The sequence below is a fragment of the Schistocerca piceifrons genome, chromosome 7 (genome assembly GCF_021461385.2).
Source record: "Schistocerca piceifrons isolate TAMUIC-IGC-003096 chromosome 7, iqSchPice1.1, whole genome shotgun sequence".
NCBI classification, from domain to species: Eukaryota; Metazoa; Arthropoda; class Insecta; order Orthoptera; family Acrididae; genus Schistocerca; species Schistocerca piceifrons.
The window spans coordinates 355698118-355714709 of record NC_060144.1 but is presented as its reverse complement, the minus strand read 5'-3'; the positions used below and the strand labels follow the sequence as shown (position 1 = coordinate 355714709).

General features: G+C 44.4%; 1 protein-coding gene across 1 annotated transcript in view; it reads left to right on the top strand.

Moving 5' to 3' along the window:
- Positions 1–16592, top strand: part of LOC124804899 (mitotic spindle assembly checkpoint protein MAD1) — a 104396-nt gene that overhangs the window by 76706 nt on the left and 11098 nt on the right. The window contains 1 exon segment of the mRNA XM_047265272.1: positions 5215–5381. Within this exon segment, the coding sequence (XP_047121228.1) occupies positions 5215–5381 (167 nt within the window).

Sequence of the window (16592 nt, the reverse complement as noted above, 5' to 3'; positions counted from 1 at the left end):
AGTGACATAAATGTAAATTTTTTCTCGGTAAGCTACTAAAAGGTTAGCCTCATTCTAATTAGATACTCCTAACAATTTTCTTATTTAGATGAATGGCACTAAAACATTATAGAATGAGTTGCTGCATGAATATAAGATAATTTAATAGAATATTCTTATCCCACTTTGCTCACGGATTTGAAGTAATCAACCTAGGTGCCAAAGATTGTTTGCTTTTAAACTATCATTACCTTCTTGAGAGCTAACAGAATACATAGGTACACACACATGCTTTTGTGAGTACATTGCCGCTGCCGACTACATTGGGCTGGCTCTGGAAGCTGATCGGGGTGAGTAGTTGTCAGATGGAGTGGGTGAAGGCATGAAGGAGGGGGGGAAGGGCACCTGAAAGCTCAGTGTGAAAAGCTGCGTGCTCATGTGATAGGTGTGTGGCACTGATGAGGTCATTTGGCCATAGACAGGGTGAGTTGTGCCTGGCACACAATGGACATAAAGGAGTGAACTGGGCGGGGGAGGGAAGGACAGTGAGAGGGGGAGGGTGTGAGTGCAGGATAGGTGAATTCAGGGTCATGGGGCATGGATGGAAGTGGATTCGGATCAGCGGCTAGTGGAGACTGAGGCCAGGGGCATATGCACTTGCTGATGACTCAGTGTGTCAACTGTATGAGTTACATTATGTTGTAGATTATACAATGAAATACATTTCTCAGACTATAAGAAGACCCTTTCAACTATTTATTAGTAGTAGTAGTTGTTGTTGTTGTTGTTGTTGTTGTTGTTGTCTTCAGTCCTGAGACTGGTTTGATGCAGCTCTCCATGCTACTCTATCCTGTGCAAGCTTCTTCATCTCTCAGTACTTACTGCAACCTACATCCTTCTGAATCTGCTTAGTGTATTCACGTCTTGGTCTCCCTCTACGATTTTTACCTTCCATGCTGCCCTCCAATGCTAAATTTGTGATCCCTTGATGCCTCAGAACATGTCCCACCAACCGGTCCCTTCTTCTTGTCAAGTTGTGCCACAAACTCCTCTTCTCCCCAATCCTATTCAATACCGCCTCATTAGTTATGTGATCTACCCATCTAATCTTCAGCATTCTTCTGTAGCACCACATTTCGAAAGCTTCTATTCTCTTCTTGTCTAAACTGGTTATCGTCCATGTTTCACTTCCATACATGGCTACACTCCATACAAATACTTTCAGAAACGACTTCCTGACACTTAAATCTATACTTGATGTTAACAAATTTCTCTTCTTCAGAAACGCTTTCCTTGCCATTGCCAGTCTACATTTTATATCCTCTCTACTTCGACCATCATCAGTTATTTTACTCCCCAAATAGCAAAACTCCTTTACTACTTTATGTGCCTCATTTCCTAATCTAATTCCCTCAGCATCACCCAACTTAATTCGACTACATTCCATTATCCTCGTTTTGCTTTTGTTGATGTTCATCTTATATCCTCCTCTCAAGACACTAACCATTCCGTTCAACTGCTCTTTCAAGTCCTTTGCTGTCTCTGACAGAATTACAATGTCATCGGCGAACCTCAACATTTTTATTTCTTCTTAATGTGTATAATTTGAAAGTAGTTTAATTTTATTATTTCAAAGCAAAATTTGGTATTACTCCCACTTTTTTCTGTAGGTCACTGTGATACCCGGATATCCTGGTTTCATCTCCCTAACATTATTTAAAAACTTATCAAAATAAATTATTTTGTTTGTCTTGAAATTTATATGAGCATCCAGAGCTGGGTATTTCCTTCCCATGGAAGATATTCTTACGTTCCCCAACACCAGGAACACAACTACTAGATATAGGAAGAGGTTGACAAATCAGCCAGCCAGTTGCAAAAAGATTGTCTGATTTTTCAGCCTCTTCAGATTTACACAGTTACTGTGTCACAGCCAAGTTTAAGATTTTGAAACACTAGATATACAGATTCTGTAGCAAGTGGAGTCAATTATGAGGTATTAAGTCATTAACTGAATACAAAATCATTTTATTGATCCATTAAAGTCATTTTGTATTTAGTAGTGACTTATTACCGTGTGATCTGCTCAGCTTTTTACAGACTGCACACATGGTTCACCATGATTGCTCTCCTCCTCCATGACTTTGTCATGGCCTTGGAACAACTATTAGAATTTACATTCATTGCATCAATGATTGTGTACTGCGATCGAAATGAGATTTTGGAGTATTGTATCAGTAATATGAAGACTCAGCAGATCACATTGTCGACTTGACAGGAAAAAGACACTTCACTCAATAACAAGTGAAATGACACACTGGTTTTAAGTCACTAGATTCTCATTTGGAAAAGGTGAGATTTACATCTCTATTAAAGCACCCAGCTTTAGATTTTTTTCATTCATTCATCATCTTGGACAGTTTCCAGCCTCTGGCTGGATCTGTAGGGAACATAGGCCTCTCCAACATCTTGCCACCATCTCTCCGTCCTCACCTCGGTCCATTCTTCTCCTTTCTTCTGGACGCATTGCTCTACTCCTTTCAGCCATCTGTCTCTCGGTCTTCCTCTTGGTCTCTTTCCTTCCAGTTCCATCTTGTGTATCCTCCTGGGTATCCTCTTCTCTTTCCATTCCCTTAACATGTCCAAACCATTTTAGGCTTGATTTCTCTATCTCCTCCTGTAATGGTTCCACCTTCATTAACTCTCTGATCCTCTCATTTCTTAACCTATCTATCTTTGTCACTCCAATACTGTTTTTCAAGAATTTCATCTCACTAGCTTGTACTTCGCTTTTCTCTCTTCTTTTCATAACCTAGGTTTCTGATGCACATGTCAGGATCGGGACGTAGTATGACCGGTCTATAACCTTTTTACTGATTTGGGGTACATCCTTGCTCCATATCAGGCTTCTGACACTCTTCTGAAATGCTCCTGCTCTTCTCCCCTGCTCGTTTATTTCTGTGTTGTCATTTCCATTTTCCTGTATCGAGCTTCCAGAAAAGTGACGGCGCGTGTGTCGAGCGTTGGGTGGTGTAGTGTGGTCTTCGTGTTGGAGAGGACAAGAGAAGGGAGAAGGTGAAACCTGGTGCAGGCAATAGCCTACTCCTCTCAAAGAGCACCAAGGGGGCCACTGAACTTAACATCCCCATCTGATGGATGGGTCACCATCAACAGTGTCGTGTGCCCTCACTTCACGACACACTGAGGAGAGGTTTGGAATTTAATTTAGGATATTGGCACAGAGAATGGTGATCGTGGACTTCGTGCTCCCACCCCTCTTATTCCCTCTGCCATAAAGGCAAAGGGTACATTATCGACAGCACGTTGTGTACTGGGAGCCATCCATCCAAGTAGGCCTACTGGCCACACCTGATGGTGCTTAACGTCTGTGACCTGATGGGAGCCAGTGTCTCCACCTCAGCACTACTGTTAACGATTAAGGCAAACGATTCCTTTGAAAAGGGCATGGCTGATTTCCTTCCCCATCCTTGTCCAGTCTAAGCCTGAGGTGATGACAACCATAAGAACCCTATATACACTCCTGGAAATTGAAATAAGAACACCGTGAATTCATTGTCCCAGGAAGGGGAAACATTATTGACACATTCCTGGGGTCAGATACATCACATGATCACACTGACAGAACCACAGGCACATAGACACAGGCAACAGAGCATGCGCAATGTCGGCACTAGTACAGTGTATATCCACCTTTCGCAGCAATGCAGGCTGCTATTCTCCCATGGAGACGATCGTAGAGATGCTGGATGTAGTCCTGTGGAACGGCTTGCCATGCCATTTCCACCTGGCGCCTCAGTTGGACCAGCGTTCGTGCTGGACGTGCAGACCGCGTGAGACGACGCTTCATCCAGTCCCAAACATGCTCAATGGGGGACAGATCCGGAGATCTTGCTGGCCAGGGTAGTTGACTTACACCTTCTAGAGCACGTTGGGTGGCACGGGATACATGCGGACGTGCATTGTCCTGTTGGAACAGCAAGTTCCCTTGCCGGTCTAGGAATGGTAGAACGATGGGTTCGATGACGGTTTGGATGTACCGTGCACTATTCAGTGTCCCCTCGATGATCACCAGTGGTGTACGGCCAATGTAGGAGATCGCTCCCCACACCATGATGCCGGGTGTTGGCCCTGTGTGCCTCGGTCGTATGCAGTCCTGATTGTGGCGCTCACCTGCACGGCGCCAAACACGCATACGACCATCATTGGCACCAAGGCAGAAGCGACTCTCATCGCTGAAGACGACATGTCTCCATTCGTCCCTCCATTCACGCCTGTCGCGACACCACTGGAGGCGGGCTGCACGATGTTGGGGCGTGAGCGGAAGACGGCCTAACGGTGTGCGGGACCGCAGCCCAGCTTCATGGAGACGGTTGCGAATGGTCCTCGCCGATACCCCAGGAGCAACAGTGTCCCTAATTTGCTGGGAAGTGGCGGTGCGGTCCCCTACGGCACTGCGTAGGATCCTACGGTCTTGGCGTGCATCCGTGCGTCGCTGCGGTCCGGTCCCAGGTCGACGAGCACGTGCACCTTCCGCCAACCACTGGCAACAACATCGATGTACTGTGGAGACCTCACGCCCCACGTGTTGAGCAATTCGGCGGTACGTCCACCCGGCCTCCCGCATGCCCACTATACGCCCTCGCTCAAAGTCCGTCAACTGCACATACGGTTCACGTCCACGCTGTCGCGGCATGCTACCAGTGTTAAAGACTGCGATGGAGCTCGTATGCCACGGCAAACTGGCTGACACTGACGGCGGCGGTGCACAAATGCTGCGCAGCTAGCGCCATTCGACGGCCAACACCGCAGTTCCTGGTGTGTCCGCTGTGCCGTGCGTGTGATCATTGCTTGTACAGCCCTCTCGCAGTGTCCGGAGCAAGTATGGTGGGTCTGACACACCGGTGTCAATGTGTTCTTTTTTCCATTTCCAGGAGTGTATATATTCTCAGCACCTCACATCTTCCAGGTCAAATGACCTCACCATTGGCACAAATTTTAACTGTAACTTTCCTTACTTCTCCCACTTCTAGCCAGGGCTTGCAGTGCTAGTTTACGAATGATGTCTTAAATACACTCATCAGATCGTCTGTTTATTATATAATTTATTTATTTTAATAGCAATTCTCCCTTTGATAAATAAAAAGAAGTACCGAAGACGGATGGTAAATATTTTCTTTCCTGATTAATTTTTATCTTTATCTTTTCTCTTAACAGGTCAAATCCATCAGATGAAATGCATAACAAGAGAACAGAGGAGCTGTCTAATCTCCAGGTTGAATGTGAACGTTTGCGGGAAAGAGTAAGAGTCTTAGAGGCGGGCCAGGCAGTCAACGTTACACAAATTGTGGAAGAAAATGTGGCTGGGAGCAAGGAAGTGAAAGGTATATTATTATATTGCAGCATGTTTTGAATAAGAGAAATGGCGTAACATGAAAATACCTGCAGCTGCAGGTGTGAGCATTTGGATGCCTGTCAGCTGCTTGTGTGAATATGTGTACTTTTGCTAGAGAAAGTGCGGGAGCTCGAAAGCTAGTGTAAGCACTGTATTCTTTTGAGTGTTTTTATACGCCACATGTCAGTCAGCTATAGATTAATGGTTGCTTTTATTTTACTTATTATTCCATCCAGGAATTTTCATTGTTGTTAAAATGAAATAAAAATAATGATCACAATCATTTTGATAAAGATCTAAAAAAATAGATAGCACCCAACAGTACTTAAAACCACAACCTTCAGCACACCAGTCAAGCAGCTTTACCGCTACAGAATGGCACAGTTTTGAAGTTTTGAGTTATTATCAAACTCTAGTACACCATGAGAAATACTTTTTTCTTGATTGCTCATAAACGAGTGCCTATCAGTGTGATTGGGTACTTAGTGTGATACCTGGGACCTGAACCTGCCCCACTGTGTAGTTGATTTCAAAATACCAATCCCATGTCTGGGGAAGTCTCCCTGTAAGATGTGACTTAATGCATGTGTGATAAGTAAATAATTTTTCTGTTTTTCAAGAACAGGTACCTAATGAATTTAAAATGTGTGCTTTGTCATGTATTGTGCTGTTTAGGTTTAATGTCAATGAGAAATTTAGACTCTTTAGGGTGTAGTAAAATTCCAACCAAAATTAATAATAAGTCTCTCATAGAACTTTACGTACACAGTCTTCTATAATCAGCCGGCTTTTAAGGTGGTCTTTTCATCAAGTAAATTAAATATACTGAAGTATGACTAATTCATAAATAGAGTGGATCAAGGCCATGTGACTCCATTATTTGAAGCCTGCAAAGGATATTACTTGTCTAAGTGGTTATCATAGTATTATTTCCGCAAGTTATGTAGATAACATTCTGCAGTGGATGGTGGACCATCACACATAGTTCTGCCGACAGTCATTCATCGTGTGCATCATTCACGATTGGAGCAGGGAGGAGGAAGGAATATTATTCAATGTGTCCACTATTACATGCCATAATACAGCTTGCAGAGTTAGATATTTACAAATCGATATGATTACCACACTTAAGGGATTCAATCTACCTTACATATCTAACCAGCTTGAAGTATCTTAGGCACATGTCCTGGGCATGCATGTGCTCCAATTTTAAAGATTTTTGTGATGTCCTGATTCATTGGTGGGTGTGAGGTCCAACAACAAAAATAAACACAACGCATGTGCCTTATTGGTCATTCAAATGTTAAGCAAGTTGCACTGAGAAATTTAATTAGTGGCAGGGTTTGTAGGGCCACAACTGGAGGTGGGGAAACTGTGTGTGTGTGTGGTTTTTTTTATATCAGGATGGTATTGCTACTCGCCTCCCAGGCGCTTCAATTTTGAATAGCAGTTTGGATGATCAAGGTCCATACAGCAAGATTCCAGCACCTGTATTGAATTATTTGACTAGCAATAGGACCCAAAAGTGCTTGGACGAAAAGGCACCCATGTGCCGCAATTTGATCTGGTATAGTAAGCTGGACCACATGGAGTATGGTGGTGGCAAAGCATCAGGCGTAGTGGATAGTCAGAGGGCCAGCCCAGCATGCAGCTGAAGGTTGGCAGTGTCTTATACTGTAGTTTGAGCAGAGTGTTGACACTGGCAGGTCGTTGTCATGGCCACAGTTTTGGTCATCCAGTGTTATAGTCTACGACCATAGTGCTGATGCCAAACTCCATACCTCGATAACAATTGGTGGTTGGTGGAATAAACAATGGCTGCCCAGCCGATGAGCAGCTCAGTGCCCTGGTGGCAGACTGTTTGCATGTGAATAGCATCTCAGTGACTGTATGTTTTGCTACGGTTGGTGGCAGTGTCATTTTGATGGTTGCCTCAACGTTAATTCGATGACCAAGTTCATGGCTTGCTGTAATGCAGTTTTAATACTGGTAGCGGTCATTGCACTATTGCTGCCATCACCTGTGAGGAAACATGAGGAAAAGGTGTGGAAAATGTGCTACACCATCTTGCTGTAACATTCCTCCACGATTCAAAACTTTCTGTACACAAATTATTCATTGAGGCTGATTCATGGGGAACTATTTACATGAAATAATTCACATTGACCTGACACAACTTTAATTCATTCATGCTGACTTTTCCTGAACTATGACTGTGTTGGTGCAGAGCTGTGGGCAGAAGAAAATGAGCGTGAGGTTTGCCTGATTTTCCGTCAATGGCAGAAGCACACTGCACATGCCACATGCAGGACCAAGATGGTGGCCGATGATGACGTTCTCATCAGGGTAGCTTGGTGGTCGTAGTTCCTGCAGTATCAGTGTATGTGTTGAAATAAATGTTTGATGCCAATCTGGTTGTTTTGAGCAGTGATTAATTGATACACATGAAGTGGTCCATGGGTGCAGAGCCACTTCTGTGCAAAGTGAGTCAATGGAGGGAGCAGGCTGTTTGTAGCTTAGACAAACAGCATCATCAAAAGTCATAACACACACACACACACACACACAGCATGTGGCAGTGGTGAACTGACGGCTATGTGGTATTGGTACCCTGGAAAGCTTACTCCAGAAGCTAGAAGCTTACACAGTGGTATGCGAATGAAGCCAGCAGTCCTGAAGACTGCTGCGCTTGCTGGACATGCCAGCATCTGGTGATGGATCTCTCTCCTGTGGGTGACAGCATGTGACACCTAGGGTCGTGCTCCAGCTCCAGCATGGAAACGTGGGCAGCTGTACCGTGCCAGTCTTGTTCCGTTGCCCTCCAGGGCTGTTGCAGTGGAGGGCCAGGAGGCAACTCACCAGTGCAGTAGTCCACCTCGTGCTGTATACTCAACAACTCTGGTGCTGCAATGGGCCTGCCAATGTTTCAGCACGTGCCAGCTGCCTCCAACTGTTGCGGCTGAGCTGTTAGTTTCTGCGGCAACATTCAAAAAATAAGGGCAGTGCTACATTACCTCTCCTTAATACGGTCCACACACATCATCTTTTACTTTTCCAATTCACTTACAAGTTAGAACAATATTGAAATACTCTTTGTCTTAATAATTTATCCTTAACAAATCGCCTTTAGCAGTACAGTCTGACACCATTAAACTCCTTTGTTTGGCACCTCCCTTGTCAGTACGATGGGTTTTTAACCTCATTTTTAGGAACATTGTCAGAATTTTGCCCTACAACAGTTCCCCTTAAGCTTTCCTATAAAACAATTCACCAAACTACCTCACACTTGTACCACATATATTACTACACTCATTTGTCGACAAGTAATGTCCCTTAACTCACTCACTGTAATGCTCATCACAGACTGGATTTCTCTCAAACTATTTGACTCTTGGGTACTCCTGTTCATTGAAAGCAACTTCCTGGTGCCTAATAGCACTACATCGTACGAATTAAGCCTTAATGATTTTGTTCACAGTTTAATTGATGTATTGCGTAAGACAGGTGAACCTTGTGACAGTACTCAGCTGTCGACAGCTTTCCCTAGCTGGAATTTTGTTCTTCCACGTTTTTCCATGACTCACTGAAGGTCAACTTTGGCATGATAGTTTACTCTCAGGGTTTTGTCGTACTCTTCACTACATTATCCCTGTCTCTCATGTCAGACTGCGGCTGCATGGTAAGCAGCTTACAGCATTTGTCATAGCTTGCTCTGTTAGGCTGTGACATAGTGCCTGCACTACTGTAACATTCTGAACCTCAAGCATACACTCAAAAGATTCAGACTTATCAGCCTGATTACTATATCTCTTCTTTTTTTTCCTATGTTACCCTGCTTATGCATCTGTACTGCTTCCTCCACAACATCTGCAACACAGCTGCGAACATCAGCAACATCTTACACATTCCATGTAGTATCTACAATAATATCATTGTCTACAGTTCCACTCTGTGTGTCGCAAAACTCAGTGGCAACGCGCTTCTCTGTACATAATGGTCTAGACTCTGTGACCCCAGAAAACACCCATTAGCACCCAATAAGGAAAATACTACTGCACTTAATCACCCACGTTGCTATCAGTACACTTATCAGTGTGGTCTCTGGGATGGACAGTCCACAACAAATTTTCTTATACCCTTTCCAATGGCTTCTGGTTTTCACCTGTGAAAATGAGTGTCATGTCTTTCTGTCATTGCATGTTGATTTCATCTTGACTTAGAGCACTGTGTGTGTACACCCAAAAATTGGACACTGTTGTGCAGTCCTGGTTTTGAGACTCCTCTTTGATAAAAAACTGACATGGCTTCCCTTTATTTGTCTACATCAGACTAGCTGTATGTGGAAGCTTAATGCTCTCTGCTTCCTCACCAACACCTCTTGGAGTGCAGATCATACAACTCTACTTAATTTTTATTGGTCCTTGGTATCATCTTCACTGAACTGTACTTGCCAGGTTTATATATAAGTGGCACCTTGGACTATGAAATTTTTGGACCCAGTACATTATCGTATAGTAAGACTGGTCGCCGATGCCTTCCAGACTAGTCCTGTAGGCAGGCTCTTCGCTAAACTGAGGTTCTTAATTCTTAATTCTTATATTCCAATGGTATCGGCTCTTCCTCACTTATATAGACACCATATGGCAATTTCCTAGTCATCTAACTTGCCGGATTCTTTTTTTCATACAGTTGGGGTTGACCATCTGATGCTCAGTCTCAGTTGGGACTTTTGGTTTAAATGCACCCTGAGACCTTCTTCTGGGATGTTCAGTTATTCCCCTAACAATGTGTTCCCTTGTATTCCCATTCACTGCTCCTAGCTCACTATACAGACTTTAAATTAGGATCAATTTATTGCAAGGACCTAAAATTTCAGCTGCCCCCATGACCTTTTGACCTCTGTTCCACTCACTTCTTCAAGAGTGTCAGAGTGCTACCATTATTCACATTCTTGGTTCTAAAACCATGGACAGAAAAAGCATATGCTTTTACATCTTCCCCAGTCAGAAACCACTTTTGTTGCTGGAAACATGTGCTGTAGCTGATAGCCATTAGCAGAGCTCTACATTTTAATAAATATATCTCCCTTGACAATGGTTTGATTCATAGTGAGTCAATGAGTCTCCATGCTCTTGATTGATGTTACTCTTGTCACCCTGTGGCAGCTGCTATTTGCAATCTTCTCTTAGAGCTAAGTCATACTGTTATGTGGACAGTATATTGTGGCAGTCGGCCACGACCATAAACAAATGAGAACTTATACTGCCTGAGGGGAGAGGAACAGTGTGGGGGAATAAGCTCCACCTCCGTCTTGATGGGCTGCCATCCTAGTTCTCCGTTTTGTGCTTCCACGAAAGCAAAACTGACATAAGGGTCATAGAGATCATTGATTCCTTTTGTGGTGGTGAGATTTGCATTCAAATCCTTTTATGCACTGGGATTAGTCTCTTCATTCAAAAAAAAAAAAAAAAAAAGAGATAGAGAGAGAGAGAGAGAGAGAGAGAGAGAGAGAGAGAGAGAGAGAGAAATTGTGTCCATGTAATACTTGTTCAGTTGCCTTTCTCTGGCTCCCAAAATGTGTATGTATCTCAGGGAATGAACTGCTCGATCACTTGGCTAGATAAGCAGTTACTCACCAATCGATTGTTTTGACAATCCTCACTGTGAACTTGCAGGTGCAGGTAAGACCTCTACTCACTCAGATATGGAGTAACATGTGGAGGACTACCTCTCTCCCTAATAAACTATCGAGCCATCAAGGAGATTGTGACCGCACGGCATTCCACCTTCTACTCTTCACGGAAGAATTCGATCGTCCTATGTTGCCTCCACATTAGTCATACAAGAATAATCCATAGTTTCATCATATGTAATGAGCTGCCCCCATGTTGCCCACCGTTGCGCCTCTGAGGGTCAAAATTGCTGTGTGTGTACCAGGGTGGCACAACTCTGAAGCTGTAGTTTAACATTAACCAGAGATGTCATTTCAGCTACTGACAGGGAGCCTCTCATCTCTTGTGGTAAACTTTTCTTTTTTCCTTCCCTAGGAGTGTATAAACTATGTAGCATTATCCACTAACTGTTGTGGAATTTTGATCATTTGGCTTACTTTCATAGCACTCCTTCCAGGCTTTCTGTAGCTTTAGTGATTGTCTTATGAACTTGGTGCCACACTGCTTTAAATCTCGTCATGAATCCACAGACCGTTAAAATGACCTCTCCAAGGCACGGTTTCATTAACCGTAGAGAACTTTGCAGAGTGATAGCTCATTATAACATATGGCAATGAGGCATTCTAATCATTATAATGGCTGTTAACATAATGACTTAGCATCTTATTTAAAGCTCTAAATAGCTGCTTGTTTTTTCCATCAGTTTGCAGAAGTTATCTACTTGTATATAAGTTCCAGATTCACAGGAGATGGCACAACTCCATCGGTAGTTGCAACATAAAATTGGCGTGTTAATGAGTTAGGAGACCACCCCATGCCTAACTACTGAGCACAGCCCTTGCCACTGTTTGAACCTGCTGATTGGGGATGGCAATAATTATCAATAAAAAGTGGTCAAGGCATAGTGATTCCCCATGGGGTTCGCCAAAGGGGTTTGTGCATATTTATTCATTTTAGGTGGTTGACTAACTTTCAGTAATCTTTGTGAAGCCATCGTCTGATGATTAAGTTCTGCCCTTTGCATGCAAGGTAAGCTTGTCCTTGTGTTGCTCTAAATCTCACTTGCAGGCCCACCACTAATAGTTTACTGTGATCGAGCATTCAGATCTAGCTGTCTTCAGTATTTTGCCAAGATAGGATTGTGGACCTGCTTCGACATTTCATTGTGTAGAGTTGCTGGAACGACTATACATCAACTATGCTAGGTTGAATACAGTTTCCTGTCACCAGTCTACAACTCTGTTGGTATTGCGAATTGTTGACAGTCTCAGTTAGCAGCTTGTGCAGTTCACCATACATGTGCAGAAATACCAACACATTCTATTGCACATGCATTTTGAATCGACCATCTGCATTACCAAGAGTTGAAGTTCAAAATCAAATTCACTGTGACATAAGGCCCCTCAGATGGGGCAGCTAGTTGACTCTTTCAGGGTTACAAGCCATTTTAATTCTGGATGGGCAGTTACTACTTTGAAGCATACACCATACAAGTAGCATCTTGCTTTCCGTGGTAGAAAAGTTTCTTCCAGCCTTGTTCACCTGCCTAGGAGCATAGGCTGTTAGGTGCTCTGTTCCACATTCTTCTTACTTAACATGTATTCTAAGGTGTGGTTGTTAGCCTCATAACGATATACCCGCAGGGGTTCGCCACCCTTTGACAGTTTGCATTTGCTTACTACAGGGCCCCAGCCTTTGGAGCATCTTTCCCCAACCATGCTGCATGTCTATCCTCTTGCTGTTCTTTTTCTCTTCCCTTGGGAGAACATGTTTGGGGTGTTTCCAGAATGTGTTCTGCGTTTTCAGTGCAGACTTCAGAACAGTTTAACCACTGTTTTTTGTTTCTTCTTTCTTTCTTCATTCACTTTCTCGTATCCTTCCTCTGCTTTGGTGTTTGAGGTACCTCTTTTTCTTTTTTCTCCCTGTGTGCTCCTGAAGGCCAGCCCTTGCGTCTGCCACTTAACAGGTAACTGGGTGACACACAATTCCCAGCCCCAGGTCGACATGTTGGGTTCGCACATGCCCCCTGTTACAGGCCAGGCCCAGGGAGGGGTGATAGCCTGAGCTGCTACCTTCCCACATTGCCGATTGGTCCCTCTGTCAGGTGTTCGGGAGGTGCGACCTGAGGTGTGGACAACAATCACCTAAGGCGGGTACCCACGCCCCCCCCCCCCACCCCCCTTTTTACATCACTCAGTCATTTGATCAGGGCAGACTTCCTCCAGCTTATTGGGCAGCTACTTCACCTCTTAACACAGGAACACTCTCATTCCTTTCAGACTCCACACACACCTATTCCCATTTGGACCTATCCTTCAGCAATGCCCAGCTTGCCCATCGTCTTGAGTGGTCTGGTCTCTCTGACACATACTCGAGCAACCATTTCTATGTGCTATCTGTTTGCGGAATCCTACCCCACCTACGTGCACACTCAAATGGCAGCTTACTAAGGCCGACTGGAGGCTTTACTCCTCCATGGCAACGTTCGATGAAGAATATTTCCCCAGTTGTGATGACCATTCAGATACCTTACAAACATTATCCTTACCATTGCAGAACATTTCATTCCTTGCACTTCCTCTGTACCAAGCCGTGTCCCAGTTCCTTGGTGAACTGATGCATGCCGCAATGCAATTCGTGTGCAGAGACGTGCTCTCTGCGTTTTTAACTGTCATCCTGCAATGGCAAACTGCATTCATTATAAACAGTTGCATGCACAGTGTCATAGCATTCTACAGTGTAGTTCTTTTCAGCATCTCCACTCTCCTTTCTGTCAGTTGGGCCAACCTCTGACAGCTCTCTGGGACCAAGATCCGTTCCCCAATTTCTGGCCTGACAATAGCAGACGATGTCATAATGAACCCTATTGCTATCTCTCGACGTTATTTTTTTGAGATTTCAAGCTCCATCCACTATCACCCTGCATTTCTCCTTCGGAAACGAGTGGAAGAGGCTTGGGCGATACCCTTCTCTTCTCAGAATCGTGAATGCTACAATGCTGCCTTTAGTATGAGGGAGCTAGATCATGCTCTCAGGGCCAGGCAACATTCACATTCAGATGTTGTAACACCTTTCTCTTGCGGACAAGCACTTTCTGCTTCATACGTACAACCACATCAGGGCAGAGGGCAAGTTTCCCAGACACTGGCGTGAAGCCACTGTCACACCCCTACCCAAACCCATTAAGGAAAAACACCTCCCTTCTAGCTACTGCCCCATTTCTCTCACCATTTGTATTTGCAAGGTAATGGTATGGTGGCTCAAGTCTCGCAATCTACTAACCACTGTACAGTGTAGATTTCGAGTGCGCCATTCTGCAGTTGACCATCTCATCCTTTTATCCACCCATGACATAAATGGTTTTCTGTGGAAATCCCAGACTGTGCTCCGTGTTTTCCAATTTGGAGAAAGCCTACAACACCTACTGGAGAACGGATAGAATACCAGAGGATCTGTACCCTATACTCATGGGGCTTCTGTGGCTGCCTGCCTGCCCCATTTCCTTCAGGAATTTTTAATGACAGTTTTCAAGGTACATGTGGGGTCTGCATTGTCTGACACCTTTATGCAGGAAAATGGTATGTCTCGGGGTTCCGTCCTGAGCGTTGCCCTCTTTACTCTCGCCATTAAACCTATAATGGCCTGTCTCTTGCCAGGCATCTGGAGCTCCCTTTTTGTTGACGATTTTGCCATATAATGCAGTTCTCCGTGCCGTGTCTCATTGAGCAGCATCTTCAGCGATGTCTCGGTCGTCTTCATTCACGATGCATTGACAATGGCTTTCATTTTTCTTTTTCTTCTGACAAAACCATTTGTATGAATTTCTGGTGGTGCAGTTGGTTTCTTCTACCATCTTTACATCTAGGGCCTGTTGCTCTTCCATTCATTGAAACTACAAAATTCCTGGGGCTCATGCTTGACAGGAAACTTACTTGGTCCTCCCATGTGTCTTACTTGGCAGCCCACTGTATGCGGTTCCTCAGTGTCTTGTGTGTCCTCAGTGGTACTCACCTGGGGAGCAGATCGTACCACCCTCCGCTGTTTGTAGTGTTCCCTTGTCCGTTTGAAACTAAACTATGGTTGTTTTGATTATGCATCTGCACATCCTTTCCTCCTACGCCATGTAACATTATCCACCATCATCGCATCCATTTGGCCATTGGCGCCTTTTACACTAGCCCGGTTGCAAATCTGTATGCAGAAGCTGCCGAACTACTGTGATTTTCTCCTCAGCAGATATGCGTGTCGTTTGTCTGCTATGTGTGGCTACCAAACCTATGCCTCCTTCTTCGGTGACTCCTTTGATCACCATTATGTCTCTGTTACCTCCTGGAGTTCGCTTTTGGCTCTTGCTCTGGCAGCTTAACTTCACGCTCCATACTACTTTCCAGGTTGGTGTGCGGCTTTCACCACCTGGGCTTCGTGCGGCAGCCCACGTTCACCTAGGCCTTCATTCGCTACCTAAGTACCCTGCTCCAGCCTCACTTTGTCGCCTTTAGTTTCACGATCTTCCCAAGGACCTTTGCAGTAGTACCTTTTTGTATACTGATGGCTCTCGGACTGACCGTAGTGTCGGGTGTGCTTTCGTCATCGGCACCGATGTATTTCAGTAACAGCTTCTGAAACACTGCTTAGTATTTACAGCAGAGATCTTCGTCCTGCATCAGGTGACGCAGTACATCCAGTGACACAGGCTTTTGCATTGCGTCACCTGCTCTGACTTTCTGCTGTACTCCATCCATCCCTTAGTTCGACGTGTCCATGAAAGTTGTCACTTGCTCACTCTTGATGGAGCCAATGTGATGTTTATGTTGGTTTCTGGTCACATTGGTCTCTGTGTAGCCATCTGTCAACAGATGGTACCACTTTGGCATACCACTGGTCCTCCCTTCATGGGAACAAGTTCTGGGTTATTAAGCCTCTCTCAGCGGCTTGGACAACCTCGTCTCGGCTCCCTCGCTGTGAGGAGATCGCCTTGGCTAGGATGCGCATCTGGCACTGTCTTTTTAGCCTTCACCGTTTGTTAAGTTGTGCTCTCCCACACTTTGTGGTCATTGACCTGAACGTTTGACAGTCTGCCATTTCCTGACAGAATTCCCTTTTTTAAACCACTTACATTCTCATTTATGTTTGTTATCTGAGTTATCAGTCATTTTAGTGAATGACTTGGCTGTCGACGGTGTTTCACTTTTTACCCGTTGTAGCAGTATGGCAGAAGGCCATTTAATTTTTAGTTTAGGACCTCCATTTCTCGGTGGCATATTTTATAGACCTTTCTATATGTCCCTGGTTTTAGCTGTCTTCTCTTCTGTCTTTTGAGATTAACATGTAGTCATTTTTAACTCCTCCCTTTGTCTTAGTGTTCTATAGTTCTGACATGGGCACGTATGACCCTAGTTGTTTTTGCACCCTAAAACAAGATAAAACAAAACAAACCAAAGCCATCACAATGGTATAGGCTGCTTCTGGTAATCCGCCAAGAATAGTATCCGTGTTCAATAAGTCCTTCAACCACATAAAGGTTCCTT